Source organism: Chlamydomonas reinhardtii, chromosome 1, assembly GCF_000002595.2.
Source record: "Chlamydomonas reinhardtii strain CC-503 cw92 mt+ chromosome 1, whole genome shotgun sequence".
Taxonomy (NCBI): Eukaryota; Viridiplantae; Chlorophyta; class Chlorophyceae; order Chlamydomonadales; family Chlamydomonadaceae; genus Chlamydomonas; species Chlamydomonas reinhardtii.
The window spans coordinates 2,745,657-2,760,339 of record NC_057004.1 but is presented as its reverse complement, the minus strand read 5'-3'; the positions used below and the strand labels follow the sequence as shown (position 1 = coordinate 2,760,339).

Here is a 14,683-nt window from a genome sequence, read left to right as displayed (position 1 = left end):
CATTCCACACGCTCCGGGCGCCCAGCCAGGGTATAAGCACCATACACCGCAACCCCATACCCATGAAGCAGATCTGTAGTAAACCTGCAGGCAGGCGACCTCAGACTCCGAGAGGAGGATATGGCTCCCTGCGCACAAAATCGGTCCTGGCTATCCCTGGGCCCGAACCCCAAACTCAGCCCCTGGCCACTCATCTTCGCAGAAGTTTGTGCCGATGGGGAGGGGGGGCGTTGGGAGGAGGGGCACTCCCTCCCCCCGCACGGGATGCAAGCATCGCACGGTAGCGCATGCACCAGCACACAAGCACGGGCGGTGTTCCTACGCCAAAGGGAGGGGCCAGGGGGGTTTCGGGGGGCGCTCGCCCCCCCCATACAGGAGGGCGCTCGCGCGCGAACGGACGGGCGGAGAAGCGGTCAGGCGCACGCGTCAGTCAGGCACGTTCGGGGCGAATAGGCCGCGGCCAGCACACCAGCAACATAGAGAGCTTCCAAATATACTATAACGAATGCCAAACCGCAAAGATTGAGCGATTAAGGATGTCTCAACTTGTAAGTCAATCAGTCAGCAGGGAGCACTGTGCGCACATATTATGTCCTACAAATAGAAACTCATTCAATACATCCAATGATATCCGCGATGCACAGTAAGTCGCGTCCGCGGGCAAGCTTGCTGGTGGTGCATTTGGCTCGCTCGCTGCGCTTCAGGGGAACCGTCAACGCGTAGATAATACAGATCACCTCGATCTGTCTAATGAATAATCTGCATCACGCATATGCGCCTTGGGGAGATTGCACAATGGGGGGGAAACCCGTCCCGCGCTTCGCATCCCTTCGGCCGATCTTGGCGCTTACAAAAAAGTAAAGGTGCTGGGCGCCCTGGCTACTCTTCAACATAAGAGTCAACGCGTTTCGTTCACCCACCCCACAAAGTGCATCTCCTTTGACCAGCGTTTTCTCACAGCAAACGCACTCTAAATTTAATGGCGCGCAGCTGAGTTGGGCGTCAGGGTGCACATAGTCAGTTACACTTGGTCGCAGCCTTGAAAGCGGGCTGGGGCGCACGCCAGGCCCCAAAAACACGCCAGGAGGCACACTTTGGAACAGCATGTGTAGATGAGTGGCTGACAACCCCCCTCCCCCACATACCTAACTAACAATGCTAGGGGAGGATTCACTGGATTGCGCTCGGCCTTGATGAGCAAGGGTGCCCGAGCCCCAAAGGTGGCTGCCCTGTCTGAGCCACGGTCAGAGCTGGAACGTCAATGGGGGGGCTGTGCGCGTTCAGGGGTACACAGTGGACGTTAGGGACAGGCGTTGCAGATTCGTGGGAGAGGACATATGGGTAGTATGGGCTGAGGCATGGTAGTACGGGCTGTGGCCGGGTAATCCTAAAAGCATCTTCGATAAGAGTAAGGGCTGACAGGCTGAGGCAGGGTAGTAAGCAGGGCTGTCATGCCTTCCACCTTACGCAGTCAGATATGGCTTCATGCGAGATGAGTGGCTTGAAAGTCACGTTGAGAAATCATCACTCACAGATTCAAAGTGCCGAAGCCCACACTGCTTTGCGCCTCATAGCGATTAGCGTCGCAATTGCTCCTCCGCCTCCTCGCACGGAACACTGGCAACCTGGGCCCACGTCCTGCACCGTGGCTCCGCGGTGACAAGGCAGGTGCACCACACGTCCGCACGTCCGGCGGTGCAGCCTGGAAACACGTCCTGCACGTCGACAGGCGTCCGACTCGCCTTCACAACCAAAGGAGCAGCCTTTGCAACAGCCGCGCATGTGGCAAGGACCACGCCCTAAGCACCGGCAGTCACCCTTCTTGGATACAACATACTTTCTCTGCCATGAAGCCAGGCCATACTGCATTTACTACACATGGTACACGTCCGCAGTAATATGGCCATTCTGCGTGCGTGCATGTAGTATTGCTGTCCCTTTGCCTGGACCGCCATAGGGCCGAACCTGACGGCATGCACCGCGTGCGTTTCATGCTATCATCCTTCATCACTTCATGCGGGTTACGTCAAAGAACATCTAGCGCGCTACTAGCTCATGCTCGTTCGCATTCCGCAAAAACGACCACGCAGCACGGACATGCAGCCTTCCCTCACACGCCTGCAAACGCCCTTGATCTTTTCATGCTTGCGATGCCAGTGCCCCTAGTAAGGTTACACTGCAAGTGAAGAGCCCCGCCCTCCACACCGGCGAAGGCTCATGGATCGGTCATGGGCCGTCGCCAAGCAAACCCCTGGACAATGCAGCAATACATCTAAGACCGTTAGCAAGGCCACCAACCCGGACATCCAAGTAAAAGACTTTCAACCACAAACCGCTCTAGCATTTTGGCTTCCGTGCACGCACATGGATGGCTGCCTTGTCAGCAGGGGCCATTTCACCCTCGCTTGTGCAGCATCCGCGGAAGCATGGAGCTGCGCACCCCTCATCGCACCTGCCTATTTACCCAAACGATTCTAAACAATGCCATGCACTTGCGTGCGAAAAAGCACGGTTCTCGGCTTCCATATAGCACCCACTGCAACGCCGCAATGGTGCCCGGATCGCCGGCATTGATGATACCGCAAAACCACTCATGTCATACTTTCAGTATCGACTTTACTAAGTGCGCGAGGTTTCAGCGCGACTTCGTTCATTATGTTGCAAATACAAAGAGAGACGGCAGGCAAACCAGGTCAGTTTCACCTGCCCAGAGGAAGAGAAGAGAACAGTAGGAAACGGAAGATAATGCTCATTCACCGCATAAGCGCCGTCAGTTAAGTCAACTGCGGGTGCACTCGTGCCACATGGCTGCCGGTGCTCCAGCCTAAAACATCAGTTACCTAGCAGCAAGCACGATGTGTCGAGCAAACACATGGTTGCACCTGACGGCGCGCCAAAACTGTCATGAGAAATGTCTTATGTAGTACGACAGCGAGCTGCAAGTGACCTTGACGTCGCGCCCTGCGACACACCTGCCCTCCCTGCTGACTGCAGACACCCCTGCAGACAACGGCAGCGTCAAGCTCCCTCGCACCCACAGACCAAGGCGGCCATCCTGGCACGCCGCCCAGTGCCCAGCGCGCACGCCGTTCCCGGAGCCTGAACCCATACTGCAATACGCCCCTGCCGGGGCCCTGCCACGCGGTCAAGTGGGTGCGTTCTGCCACCGTTCTGCCGCACGAGCTCTCCGCTGCCCCTGCCGCTGCTGCTGCAGGACGCAGACAGCGAACCACGTACTGGCGGGCGCGCCGCTCAGTCCTGCTTGCACACCGACACCTGCGCCGGCACGCCCAGCAGCCTGTCGCGCGGCGACGCCAGCACCGAGTCTATGAGGTCGCGGTCGGCGCAGCCGCTGGCCGGCAGCGAGGCTAGGTAACCAAACGTCACGGCGCTGGCGCCGCTGGCGCTGGCGCTGCCGCCGGAGGTGCAGCCGCCGCTGCCGCTGCTGCGCGTGCAGCGGCCGGCGATGGGCGTGGAGGCTGAGGTGCTCATGTAGCCGCCACCGGCGCTCAGGCTCAGACCGGCGATGTTGGTGGCGGAGCTCATGCCGCTGCAGGTGGTGGCGGCGCTGCCCATGCCGCTGCTGGCGGCACTGGACGGCAGGCCGCATGCGCTGGTGCGCGCGCTGGCGGCGGCGCTGCTGCCGGCGCTGCCGGTCCGGCCTGGGCGCAGCAGCAGACGGTCGTAATGCCGCGAGGCACTGGCTGCCGCGGCAGTGCCGCCGCCGCTATTGGTGCGGCCCAGCGGCGCCGGCGCCTCCGCAGCTGTTGTCGCCACTGAAGCGACCGACGGGACGACGCTACTGGAGCAGGAGCGGTGCATCAGGCCGCCGCCAGCCGACCTGGTGCCGCTGCTGATTAGCACAACCCCGTCGGCGCCGCCGCCGGTGCCCGTGCTGCTGTTGGCAGGGCCTCCGCCACCTGCGCTGCCGCCACTGCCACTGCTTGATGCGGTTTGCCTGTTGCCGTCGCTTCGGCTGTACTCCCAGCCTCCAGAGAGGTCGAGGGCGCCGGTCAGGGACTCCAGCAGGCTAGACCAAACGCTGGGCGACCCGCTCCCGGACTGCCGCGGAGGTGCTGGTGATTGCACGCGACCGCGGGAGCGAAATTCCTCCAGCAGTTGTACATCCTACGATATAGGGGTGTTTGGGAAGAGAAGGATCAGTGACGAGCGCGTGGTTTTGGGCCGGGAAATGGAGGGGGAGGGGCGCCACTACCGCTGTAACGGTAGTGCCTGTGGCGAGGAAGCTGCGACGGTTGCTCCAGCTCCAGCCAGGCACGGAAGAGTGCATGCCTAGGCCTGTGTCGCTTTTCCGCATGTCCGCTGCTGTGCCCTGAGGAAGCTACTGCGGCTCACCAATCCGTCGCCGAGTGCCCAGGCGCCGGGTAGAACGGGAAGGTGGAGCTCCTCAGATGCGCGTCGCCCTGCTTGGGGATTTTATATCGCTGAGTGAAGGAAGCGACGAGTTGCAGGCAAAGGAGGACAAAGTAACGACAGGGTTGCTGCACTTGCACTGCAATCGTGAGCCAAAGTTTCTTACACCGTGAAAGGCTCACCTCTACAGTCATCAATGCCATAAATCTTGGAGCCCTGCCAAAGAAGCAAAGGCGCACAGGCCAGACCGTAAGGCGTAAGGGACCCGTTCATGCCTCCAGCACCGTCAGAAAGCCCCCACACATTACAGAAGGCTTAAGTCGAACACCAGCACTATAAAGCATCAGGGTTTCCTACGCCTCGTCGGCTCGGCCACGTAAAGGCAAGTACTTCAACCCACCATAGTCCTTTTGCTGCTACAAATTGACGCGCCAAGTTCGATGGAATAATTTGCCACCGTGGAAGCTACGCTACTGAGTAAGTTGGATGGCGCCTGTTCGCCAGTCCACGGCTGGGGTCGTCACTGCGCTCTTTGACGAGGCAAGCAGTTTAAACTAAGTAACAAACGGCGTCAACGCTGACCAATAAGACTCCGATCGCAGGCGCCGCAATACTAGTGTCAGAAGTAGCGGTGGTTGGACACCAGGCGTCAAGTCTAGGCGCCAAGCAAGTGGTAGATGAAGTTGGCAGTAGTTGAAGCCACTCGGTGCACTATTGGAGTATAGCCCCGAAGCTGCCCGAAATCACTTCGTAGTTTGTGTCAGGTCGTAACTCGGTTGGCAATGCGGGGCGCACGCGCCTGGAGGCCGACGTGGACCCGGCCATTACTACTTCGGTGATTTTTACTGCTCATTGCGTTGCGGTGACCAAGCAACACCACGACACGCCGAAGGGCACGGGGTATCCGTTTTTGGCTCTCTATTGTTTTCGACATTTGAGCTTGCGCATTGATGCGACCAAATAAAAGCATATATGTGGCTTGTGCGCTGCAGGTAAGACGTAATATGATGGGCGCCCCAGCGCACAATTCATAGCTTTGCAGTTTGCGGCCCTGTGCGGCCCTGTGCGGCTTCGGTGGTCCGCAGCGCGCCGCAACGGGGGGCCAGCGAGCCTTCCAGGGCCGGCGCGCATTACACACGCAACTCTTGCAGCAGTGCAGTCCAGGCATCGCCTGCCACAGCAGTGCTAATCCTGCTTCGGACGCAAGTCGCGCTGCCCGCCCCCCCCCCCCCCCCGCAGCGGGGCGCCGGTCCTCATCTGCCGTTCGTGTACCGTCGAGGAAGGGTATTGCTGGGGGGAGTTAATCCGTTACGTTAGAGTTTTAGGCGCCGCGGCCGCCGCCTCGCCCTGTCTACTCTTTACATCGACGGAGCACATTGACCAAGTCCGTGGAGACGTGCGTGGACCGGTGGCGGCTCCCCTTCCGCAAGGTTCAGAGAAATTTAAGCTAGTGTGAATCCAAATGCAAGACGCCACCAAGGTGCGTGCGGGCCTGATGCCCTGCTAAGCTGCTTCACTTCTTCACGAGTTTAGCATCTTTGTAGGTGACACAAGATGATTCCCGCATGGGGAAGGCTAAGTGAGCGCATGCGCGGAGAAACACGTATGGACACGTTCTTGCCCCTCCTCATTCTGGCATCATACCCGTGTACCCAGGCCCCCCCAGGGAAGACAACAGACCTTTTACAGCCCCCCCCAAGGAACACAACAGCCCTTATATACATCAGAGCTGAACGCTTGCGTTGAGCTCTATAGATCTTAGGCACGGGTTAAGTTCCGGCGATCCTACCTCCTGCCTTAAGCCACCACCAATTTGGCCGGCACCTTTGGTCCTTAGCAGACTGCTCTCAGGTCCCGGACTTTGCATAGATATGGCAGTACAGCAGCACCATAGGACAAACGCACCCAACCGATATGGAACAGCTGCACCATCTGGGTACCATTCGGTCTCCAATCCAACCTGCACGACAAGTTGACCACTTCCCGCAATCTTGAACACGGGCACAATGGACAATACACAAGCTCCCTGTGGTGAGCCGAATCCCTGTTTGCGTGCCAGCCGCATCTGTGTGAATACAGTCGTCAGCTTGTGCCGCCTGCAAGATTCGATTTGCTCATGTGAAGTCAGCAACACGCCATCCCAGCATACCCATAGGTTCCCGTCAACAGGCATCGCAGCTTGCAAAGTCCAACCACGTACCGGTATACAACGCCACACTTCCGCTGCAGCCAGCGCACTGCATTTCAGTGACACTGCATACACTCCGGCAAAGCGCGCGCTTCTTGCACGGACATACCACCCTCAACCCCTCGTACCCGCGTCACAGTACTGTATGCAGCGGCGTTTGGTGTATAGCGTACACGTAACTCGCTCCAGCTTCCTCGTCAACAAGGAGGTGGCTGCCTTAGGGAGGCAGGAAAAGGGCTGAGCCCTCCCCTCCCGGGTCCAAATCCACGTGCCAGGCACACCTTCACCCCCTCGTCAAAAATGGTGCTCAGCCTACGCTATGTAGCCGCATATTATCCCCGCCGCTGCTGATGTTCATGCCACCTGATACACATACACAGTTCTGTGCCGCAATCCTGCGTCCCTGCCATACGCCTCCGCCTCCGCGCTCCATGCTCCACGTACTCCACGACAAGGCGCCCGGTCAGCGCCTGCCAGCTGCTTACGCGGTGGTGGCTGCGCCCTTGGACTTGGTCCACCTGTTGGCGCAGCGGGACGGCGGGAGGGACGGCGGCGTCAGGGGCGGCATCAGGGGCGTTTGGTTTGCAGTGTTCAGGGAAGGTGCCTGGAGCAGTATTGGCAGTTCTTGCCAACGTCCAGGGGGGGGGGGGGCACATTCAGACAGTGGTGAACCGGGATACGAGGGGGAAGCGGAGGAGCGCGCCTGTTGCCCCTGTTGATGTCTAGCGGAAAAGCGCCCATTCCACACGCCTTCGGTATATTCGTTCCTCCCGTGTTTCTCGAGGTGCATGCGTGCTGATCGCTCCTCAATAGCCACGACCCCCGGAGAAACTTCAGGTCAGACAACCATCACGACAACGAGGCCTGCCCCCAAAGGCCCCAAAACGACCACCAACCACCGCAGAGCCGCGACGCACCAGGCGCAGAACTCGTCGAACTCCACGAAGCCGTTCTTGCTTGTGTCCAGCAGCCGCAGCGCCTCCTTGTACTCCTCGTCCGACAGCTCCTTGCCCAGGTCCTGGCTGCGAGTGGGGAGGAGTGGGCAGGAATGGGGAGGAATGGGGAGGAGTGGGAGGGGCCAAGAGGGTGAGGGGCCGGGTTGGTGCGGGGCCTGCACATGCCGGTGGATGAGAGGGAACCAGCCCAAAGGCCCCTCTCCCCAAACCCCCAAAACTCGGATCCCCACCCCACCAGCCCACTCCAACCCTGAAGTTTAACCTTGCGCATGCCCACCCTAGCTCACGGCTGTGCGCCCTTGCCCCACGTCCCCCCCCCAGCCCCAAACCCCCGCACTCACCACAGCCTCTTGACCTCGCTGAGCTCCAGGCGGTAGTCCTCGTTCTTGTCGTAGCAGCTGAACACGTAGGCGATCTCGCCCGCCTCCGCCGCGGTCAGGCCGTAGCGGGCGGGGTCGAAGCCCAGCGTCTCGCGCGCGTGCGACAGCTGCAGGCATGAGGCACGGCGTGGTGTGGTGTGGTGCGGCGTGGCGCGGTGTGGCGTGGCGCGGTGTGGTGTGTGTGGTATGGGATGCGTAAGCAGCAAGAGACACGAGCAGATGCAGGGCACGACGGGTGGGAGCGACCTACTAGTGCCCGACGAAGGGGTCCCCCGGGCTGCTTACCTGCAGGTATGCCGACAGGTTCTGGAGCGTGGAGCGCTGGCTGGAGGCAAATGACATGTTCTGTGGCGGGAGGGGGCGGCAGGGGGCGGGAGGGGGTGTAAGGGTGAGACCAGAGGGACGTGTGCGGTACGGGAGGTGCGCTAGGCAGACACAGGGCGGCGCAGGGCTCAACCCTGGTCAGTCCTCGTGGCTGCAACAGCCCCCGCCGGGTGCTGGCCCTGGCAGTTGCTGCCACAGCCTCGACAGGCGCATGCAACTGATCCCTGGCCCCGCAAGCCTCCCCCCCACACACACACACACACAGCAACGCAGTGCCGCGCACACATACACACTCCCAGAACCGCACCCGCAGCCACAGCCACGACCCCAGGGCCGCACCCCCTCTTTCTGGGTCTTGATTTCTTTGGGATAGGCATTAAGTACCCCCCCACACACGCGCACATCCGCGCCCACCTTGAGCAGCTCTGCAATCTCGTCCAGTGTCTGGAGCACCTTGAGTGTGTTCACGGCCACCTGCAGGGCCAGGCCAGGGGCGCACGCGCGTTCGCACACACGTACTGAGCTGCTGTTTCTCTGGTTTCGTCCGATTCGCACTGCCATATCATGTTGGGCAAGGGCGCCGCGAGATACATTTTTCAGGTTGTGTACCGTATTGTGTGCACACAGCTTCGTCATTCGCACAGCACCACGTCGACCATTTACAGCAGCCCCGGTCGACACCCACAAGCGCCCTCAGTCCCTGGACCCTTTCCGCGCCTCCATTCAGTTCCACCCCACCCCAGCCCGGCACCGCACCCTCGGCCCCGCACCCCAGCACCGCACCCAGGCAGAACCTCCACCTCCACCCAGGCACCCCACCGGCAGGCGCCACCCCTCCCCACCTGCGCCCTGTCCAGCACGTTGAGGCCGGTGGCGGGCCCCGCCAGCTGCTGCACCGCCGCCAGCAGCTCCACGCTGTTGGTGCCGTACCTGTGTGTGTATGCGTGTGTGTCGTACAGGGCAGCAGATAGGGGAGGAGCGGGCGTTGGGTCTCACCCTTCCAGGAGAAGCCAGGATGCAAGACAAGGGGGAGGGGGACGGGGCCCAGGCTGGGGAACTAGTTGCGTGGCTGGCAGGGTGGTTGGGGTCCGGACGGCAGCGCGGGCGCGCAGGCGTGCGGGCGCAAACCTCTCTTTGCAGTCACTTGCTACCTGGCAAGAGGCGCTTGAGCCCTTCAAAGTCCTTGTTTGCCCCAGAATCTACCCATAGCCGTGCACACACTCGCACGCAGTTGCCCACATATATGGCCCTTGTGCCTGTCGTGCGCTCAAGCGCGCCCCAGGAAACACCATTGTGCTCACTTGTAAGCGGTGAAGGCCAGGGTGCTGGCCACGGACAGGTTCAGCAGGCCCTGCAGCACGTAGTAGAAGCCTGATGCAGGCGGGGTGTAGGGTGGGGCATAGCGTTGGGTTTGGGAAATGGGTCGGGGGCAGTGGGTCGGGGGGAGTTGCAGGTGGAAAGAGGGGGGAGGAGGAGCGGTCATGGCGACGGGGTCTGATGTTCAGCGGGGGCTGTGGGGTGGCCGACCTGAACTATTGGCGCGGCGCAATGTTTGGCGCATGCCACATGTCCGTCCCCAACTTGGCACCTGTTCGCCTGCTCTTCAGCCCGCCCCGCACAGCCACATAATCACGCACAGCGTCCTTCCCCAACCCCGACCCTAGTGTGCCGTCCCCTCCTGTCCCTCCCCTGCTACCCCTGTCCCTGTCCTCCGGCCTCACCGAAGAAGCTGGCCAGCAGCTGCAGCGGGAACTGCCCGGTGAAGGGCGGCGAGTCGGCGATCAGGCCCGAGGTGTAGAAGCCGCCCCAGCAGGCCAGGCCGTCCAGAGCCGCCTGGAAGGCTGTGAGAGGGAGGGGGTGGGGAACATGGGGGAGGGTTGTGTGTGTAGGGTGTGCGTGGGGCGGGAAGGTTGGGCGCTGTTGCTGAGGCAGTACTGTGGAATCGGGATGGCGGCGGCATGTAGGGTTCTTCGTCGTTACATGGCAGGGCAACAGCGTTGTCTAAGTAACCACTGGCGGCCGCATGCGGCATGCATGACACGACACCGTGGATGTTTATGAGACCTGTCGGTCTGTTACCGGCCTTCCAGCCTCTACCTCCCATGACCCAGCTCCCATGCCCCAACCCTCTGAGGCTCCAACAGTCTACCCTAGCCCCAGGACGCTGCCACCACCCAGCCCCCTCCGCCAGCAGCCAAGCACCCCAACTCCCCCTGCCCGTAAGCCGTATGACGTGAAATGTAAGTTCCGTGGCCGGCGCACCCACCCACGATGCCGGCGGGCCGCAGGCTGCGCTTCACCAGCAGCTTGCGCAGCTGCTCCGAGTCCTCCACACCCAGCTCCTTCCACTTCTTAAGCACGGCCTGGGCCTGTCATTGTGAAACGGCCCAGAGGTAGCAAGGCAGCAGGTTGGACAACATGTTCAGGAGGGAGGAGTAAAGAGATGGAGACGGGCGTGGGGTTAGTGATGAGGGATGGAGGGGCCTGGAGACGTGGACCATGCGCTGAGCTGGAGGAAGCTTCTGAGGCGGACTGCTGCGAGTCAACCAGGAGCGTTTCGAGTGGAGCCAGCTCACCACAGATCCCCCCGCGACCCAATGCTATTGTTAACACAGGTATCAGAGCGGCGCTGTTTTCAGAAGCGGAGCGCATTGGCTGCCACGCGAGCATGCGTTTTCCCATGCTGCGCATCGCTGTCGAGACGCCCCAAACGCAGGCCCACGCAAATCCCTGCACACCTTCTTGCTATCGACACCACTCTTTTGCAGCTCATCCAATAGGGAGTCGAGCTTCTTTGAATCAGTCTTGGAATCAGTCTCCTTGCCGTCGGCCCGGCAACGAACCACTCTAGTGCGGATGCGAGCAGGAGCGATGCATGCACGTTGTGAAATAGCACGGGGACGTGCCCCAAAGTTTAGAGTCCTAGCGAGCTGCATTTTCCGAAATAGGTCTTTGTGCGTGACACAGAGGAAGTCCTGAATAAGGCTTGGTAAGCGGTTCTTTATATCTATGTTTACAGAAGCTGACGCCCTTAATGGGATGCCCAGAGGCCGCTCGCGATCACAACTGGATCGTTTTCCGTCAGAATGATGTCAGAACGAGGCCGTAAACTGTAAAGTAACAAAAACGTTACCGGTGTATCAAAGAAATGGGCAAGGACGAAAGCTTTGGCGCAGGCGCAAAAGCGAGATCCAGTTGGCCGTCTGTACCGCCGGCACGCGACACCCCCGCCCAACAAACCTAGCCCCAGCCCGCCCCCCTTCCCGCCAACCTCGAACAGATTGGACATTGGACCCAAAATTGCAGTAGTATGTACTACTTCTTACCCAATCGGGTGATCCTTTCCTTAGATTACCCGCAGGTGGATGCCCCTGTGCATGCACATCCATCGGAGGCGGTTAGAGTCGATGGCATAGGCAGACAGGCTGCAAGGACTACTGAGCACATGCTCAATCTTTGCTTGTGACCTCAGTCTGCATTCATCTGCAGTGTACTTGACATTCGTGCAACGCTACCTTTTGCGGTCCACGACCCGAGCGCACCAAGATGACTGTCTGGCTGCGCCCCAGTGACCCCTATGTACCAAGCTCATTCACGTAGCTTGGCGCCTCAGCCCCGGAGGCTAACGTGTTGTTCTCACATGTTGGAGTGGAGCGGCACTGAGCAGCCAGGCCGCCGGACTTGCCGGAACAGACGGACCGTGCCGTCCGCCCGAAAACCGCGTCCATGAAACCAGCCGTACCTCGTCCTTGACTGCGCCGTCTTTACATTCTCTATGCTTTTGGAGAGGAAGGTCTCTTGCTGCCAGCAGCTCCAAACGTAGGTTTCAGGCGAACCGTCACGACCGACTGGTTCAACCCCTCGTGAGCGACCTGATAGAGACGTCGACCAGGGCCTGCGCCAGAGGCCCTAGCTACAGTGGTTTTGCTTATCGATGCACACTTTCTACAAAGCAGGGCGCGCGTGCACCTTGCGCCGATGCATAGTCAATTAATTTGAACTCTGCTGTTTCTTCCGCGCTGTTACCAGAGTGGGAATTCTATGTGTCACAATGACGCTTACTACCTCAGGGAGCGGTAGCTCGGCGAACTTGGAAATTTGGAACTGCTCGCGCAGCGGAAACCCTGCCTGCACGGCGCTTCAGGTGCGTCAAACGATTGAAAGATGTGTGCAAATGTTTGGGGCCTGGGTGTGGGCAAGGGAGACGGGTGAGCGGTGTGGCTTGGCGGGTCTTCCCACCCCCAGCCCCCACACCTAGCAACGGTTGTGGGCGTTGCGCCCCCAAGTGCTTGTCGCCAAGTCGGTGGAACCATTCGGAAGATCAGAACCGCTATGCGCAACATGCAGTAATGTCATTCGGGCACACGTGGTAGCAGCTTCGCCCTGCTTCCCCCAAGCCACGTACCCAGCCACGCCGCTTGCCCGCAGCTCCTGCCACCTACCACACACGGTGCCTGTGCCCCTGCTGGTCTGCAGGCAAAGTCTCCGGCGCTATCGCGAGTAGGGGGTCGCGGGTAGGTAGCTGATCTGGGTCAGACAGGAGGGGCTTGCTCGGCAGCGCCTGGGCACCCGCAGCGGCCGCTGCAGGACAGGAACCAGTCGGTGTCGGGGCAGCGGCGGCGGCGTCGGCTGTGTAGGAGAGGCGGCGACACGGCTGCCGCGCCCCCAGCCGCGGCGGCTGTAGCGCTGTAGACATGAGCAAGGATGCCTCAGAGATTGTGGACACGCCGGGATGGCAGGTGTCGCTGCTACTGCTGCTGTTCGCGACCGTCACACGTGAGAGCGGAGAGCGGGGGAGGCCGCTTGCATGGGTGGTGGTGCTGCTGATGGGGTGGAGCGGCATAGAAGGAGAGAGGGAAGCGCGAGGGAGACCGCCGAGGGCCAGGGCAAGCGCGACCGGCGTATGAATGCGATGCGGTGGAATTGTATGCGTGAGGCGCGACTGCCTTCATATGACAGTGCACGGCAACGGATGGGAAAGGGGTCGGAGGGCGCCGAATCCAACAGCACCCCCCGCCCACCCCTACCCTGCCTACTCGCTCCCCCTTCCCTTTTCCCCCTATGTACACACATGCACGCGAACTCCCCCTCCCCTCCCTGCTCTATGGGTCCTGGGTTGGCAACGGCTTACAGTGGGATTGGATTGAAGTACCCCCCCCCACACACACACACACTCTTGTACAGTCATCCTGGAGAAGAGCCTGCACTTCCTGGAGCACGCCTTCCACAACAAGCGCGGCCTGCGCACCGCGCTGCACCACGTCAAGGAGGAGGTGCTGTTCCTGGGCTCCATCAGTCTGCTGCTCAGCGCCTTCCAGGTGTGTGTGTGTGTGTGTGTGTGTTGTAAAGGGCACAAGGGTGCGCAAAGACAGTGTCCGTAAAGACAGTGTATGCGATGCAGGTGTGTGTGTGTGGGGGGGGTGTAGATACCAGCCCAAACTGAACCGGGCCCAATGGAAAAGAGCGAGGAGGAGAGCATGGCCCATGTTTTGACAACGGAGTGGCACTCGACAGTGGTCCCCACATCCCCGAACTGCACCGCGTTCCAGCAGGGGGGCAGCAGGAGGCGTGGGTGGCGTGAGTGTTGTAACCTCTACTTACTGGCATCCTTAGCGCTACAATTGCCAGCAGTCAGATTACAACAATGAGGAGGCGTGGGCAGGCAGGAGGCTGCGGCGGGGAGGGCAGTGAGGGGGCCCGCCCGCGAACCGCATCAGAAAAAGCCCATTCCTCCCGCGAGACCCAAATGTGCAGCACGACGCGCACCACAACCCGCGCACGCACGCACGCGCACTGCTTCCTTGCGAAGCGCGCCCCCCCCCACACCCACACCAACACACACATGAACTCTTTGCGCTATGTTTTCCTTGTGCTCTGTAACAAACACGAACACGGACACGGCGCCACGCTGCGCAGGAGGCCCTCGCAAAGATCTGCATCCCCAAGAGCTCGGGTGGTCCCTACATGCCGCCCGACTATGAGGACGGCCCGGCCGCAGCAGCACTGGGGGCCGCAGACGGCGGCGGCGCGGCCGCCAATGCCGCCGAGGCGCGGCGTCACCTGCTGCTGGCGGGCGCGTGGCTGCTGGACGGACTAGCCCGGGGCGTGGGGCTGCCGGGCGTGCTGCCGGGCGGCGGGGTGGCGGCGGCAGGGGAGGAGGCGGCGGGGGGCTGGGAGGGGCGGCGGCGGCTGGCGGCCGGCGGAGACACGGACTACTGCGGCCCGGACAATAAGAGCTTGTGGCCGGTGTCCCTACAGCACGACACGCACGTGAGTGGCGGCGGCGGCGGCGGCGGCGTGGGGTTGTTTGGAGGGGGGGTTTGGAGTGCGAGTCGGGTCCGAGTTCGGGTCAGGTGGGCGGAATGCCTGTGGAGGGTGGCTGTCCGGAAGCTCGAAGGAGGGCGTTGGGCTCCGGGTGCCGGCACCGGCATCGGCACGGCGGCGGGGAGGGAGGGAGGGAG

At 61.1% G+C, this 14,683-nt stretch overlaps 3 protein-coding genes across 3 annotated transcripts; 1 reads left to right on the top strand and 2 right to left on the bottom strand.

Annotated features, from left to right (window-relative positions):
• Positions 1-1,460: 1,460 nt before the first annotated feature.
• On the bottom strand, positions 1,461-5,117 carry CHLRE_01g016350v5 (uncharacterized protein). The gene is made up of 4 exons (XM_043058397.1): positions 4,775-5,117; positions 4,557-4,590; positions 4,357-4,424; positions 1,461-4,128 (listed from the first exon to the last, which is right to left on the bottom strand). The coding sequence occupies exons 1-4, from the start codon at positions 4,775-4,777 to the stop codon at positions 3,253-3,255; spliced, it is 981 nt and encodes a 326-aa protein (XP_042928311.1). The 5' UTR covers positions 4,778-5,117; the 3' UTR covers positions 1,461-3,252.
• A 928-nt stretch (positions 5,118-6,045) lies between these two features.
• On the bottom strand, positions 6,046-11,367 carry CHLRE_01g016300v5 (uncharacterized protein). Its single transcript, XM_043058396.1, has 10 exons — positions 10,961-11,367; positions 10,489-10,591; positions 9,944-10,063; positions 9,524-9,593; positions 9,065-9,152; positions 8,637-8,696; positions 8,184-8,243; positions 7,860-8,005; positions 7,480-7,584; positions 6,046-7,080 (listed from the first exon to the last, which is right to left on the bottom strand). Exons 1-10 carry the CDS (start codon positions 11,156-11,158, stop codon positions 7,044-7,046), a joined length of 987 nt encoding a protein of 328 aa, XP_042928310.1. The 5' UTR covers positions 11,159-11,367; the 3' UTR covers positions 6,046-7,043.
• A 650-nt stretch (positions 11,368-12,017) lies between these two features.
• CHLRE_01g016250v5 (uncharacterized protein) lies at positions 12,018-14,683 on the top strand. The gene is made up of 5 exons (XM_043058395.1): positions 12,018-12,366; positions 12,699-12,998; positions 13,407-13,540; positions 14,139-14,302; positions 14,481-14,683. The coding sequence occupies exons 2-5, from the start codon at positions 12,917-12,919 to the stop codon at positions 14,494-14,496; spliced, it is 396 nt and encodes a 131-aa protein (XP_042928309.1). The 5' UTR covers positions 12,018-12,366; positions 12,699-12,916; the 3' UTR covers positions 14,497-14,683.

Excerpts from the sequence above, each read along its gene's own strand:
- CHLRE_01g016250v5 (XM_043058395.1), top strand. The coding sequence starts at position 12,917 with ATGAGCAAGGATGCCTCAGAGATTGTGGACACGCCGGGATGGCAGGTG. Across the intron at positions 12,999-13,406 it reads GCTGTTCGCGACCGTCACAC|TCATCCTGGAGAAGAGCCTG; the intron begins GTGAGAGCGGAG and ends ACTCTTGTACAG. Across the intron at positions 13,541-14,138 it reads TGCTGCTCAGCGCCTTCCAG|GAGGCCCTCGCAAAGATCTG; the intron begins GTGTGTGTGTGT and ends CACGCTGCGCAG.
- CHLRE_01g016300v5 (XM_043058396.1), bottom strand. The coding sequence starts at position 11,158 with ATGCAGCTCGCTAGGACTCTAAACTTTGGGGCACGTCCCCGTGCTATT. Across the intron at positions 9,153-9,523 it reads CTGGCCTTCACCGCTTACAA|GTACGGCACCAACAGCGTGG; the intron begins GTGAGCACAATG and ends ATACACACACAG. Across the intron at positions 8,244-8,636 it reads AGATTGCAGAGCTGCTCAAG|AACATGTCATTTGCCTCCAG; the intron begins GTGGGCGCGGAT and ends CTCCCGCCACAG.
- CHLRE_01g016350v5 (XM_043058397.1), bottom strand. Across the intron at positions 4,425-4,556 it reads TGGCATTGATGACTGTAGAG|GGCGACGCGCATCTGAGGAG; the intron begins GTGAGCCTTTCA and ends ATCCCCAAGCAG. Across the intron at positions 4,129-4,356 it reads GGGCACTCGGCGACGGATTG|GATGTACAACTGCTGGAGGA; the intron begins GTGAGCCGCAGT and ends CCTATATCGTAG.